Source organism: Brassica oleracea, chromosome C2 (assembly GCF_000695525.1).
Source record: "Brassica oleracea var. oleracea cultivar TO1000 chromosome C2, BOL, whole genome shotgun sequence".
In the NCBI taxonomy this organism is placed as follows: Eukaryota; Viridiplantae; Streptophyta; class Magnoliopsida; order Brassicales; family Brassicaceae; genus Brassica; species Brassica oleracea.
The window spans coordinates 14499353-14500296 of NC_027749.1; the positions used below are offsets into that span (position 1 = coordinate 14499353).

Consider the following 944-nt stretch of genomic DNA (forward strand, 5'->3'; position numbering starts at 1 on the left):
CGGAGAGGACTGCTGGTTTATCTGCTGGTGCTGGTGGTGTGGGTGGAATTCCCTTAATGTGTTGCATCAGTTTTTCCAATCGCGCCAGATCAACAGGTGCTAGAGGGTCATATATTGCTGATGAAGGAGTAACATTCTTCCTCATGCACGTCGTTATTCCATGTCCTACGTTCGGAAAAAGTAATGATGAAGAAACTGCCGTCATCGACAACCCTTTTGGAGTTAACCGAACATTTTTCTCCCGGTAGTCCTTAATTATGGCAGATCTAACCACTTCAGAATTCTCGACATCAGACTCCGGCGCGAATTCGTTCTGTTCTGCAACAACTTCGTCAGTTATATCAGCCAATGAACTGTCCTCTACATCAGGTTGTACCTTGCATCTTGTTACACCGTCACGCGGTGGAGTCACCTTTTTGTACTTTGACTCAGCCTGTTTTTGCTTCTTTAGCTCAGCCTCTTGTTTCTTCTTTAACTCAGCCTCTTTTTTCTTAGCCTCAACCATTTTTTTCTTAGCTACAGCCCCTTTTTTCTTATCCTCAGTAGTTTTTTTCTTAGCCTCAGCCTTCTCCTTCCTCTTTAACGCAGCATCTGCATGCGCTGCTTTTTTCTTCTCATCGGCTTCCTCACCCTTAACAATACGCGCCTGCAGCCGCGTCCATAGGCTGGATCCTTAGTAGCCTTATCATCCTTAGTAGCCTTGCAGGAGAAACTACTACGAAATCAAGAGGCCACACATCAGTCCAAACTCCTTTTCACCCCTGATTCCTTTTCAAGCTCCTTGGCCAAATTCTTTTTCGGTCCAAACTCCTTATCAGGAGTCGCAGCTACTAAAGCTGGACTATTGACAGACTTCTGAAGCGTTTGAACCACCGGTGATGCCATCGATAAAGAGTTATCTGATAATTGTGGAGAGGGGTTATCATGGTTTTCGGGAATTTTCC

General features: G+C 45.1%; 1 protein-coding gene across 1 annotated transcript in view; it reads right to left on the reverse strand.

The window, feature by feature from the left end:
- LOC106323523 overlaps positions 1-944 on the reverse strand; it is a 4818-nt gene that overhangs the window by 2740 nt on the left and 1134 nt on the right. Inside the window, exons 4-6 of the mRNA XM_013761632.1 lie at positions 760-899; positions 521-646; positions 11-433 (exon numbers count right to left, since the gene is read on the reverse strand). Of these exons, the coding sequence (XP_013617086.1) occupies positions 11-433; positions 521-646; positions 760-899 (689 nt within the window). The remainder of the gene's footprint in view (positions 1-10; positions 434-520; positions 647-759; positions 900-944) is intronic.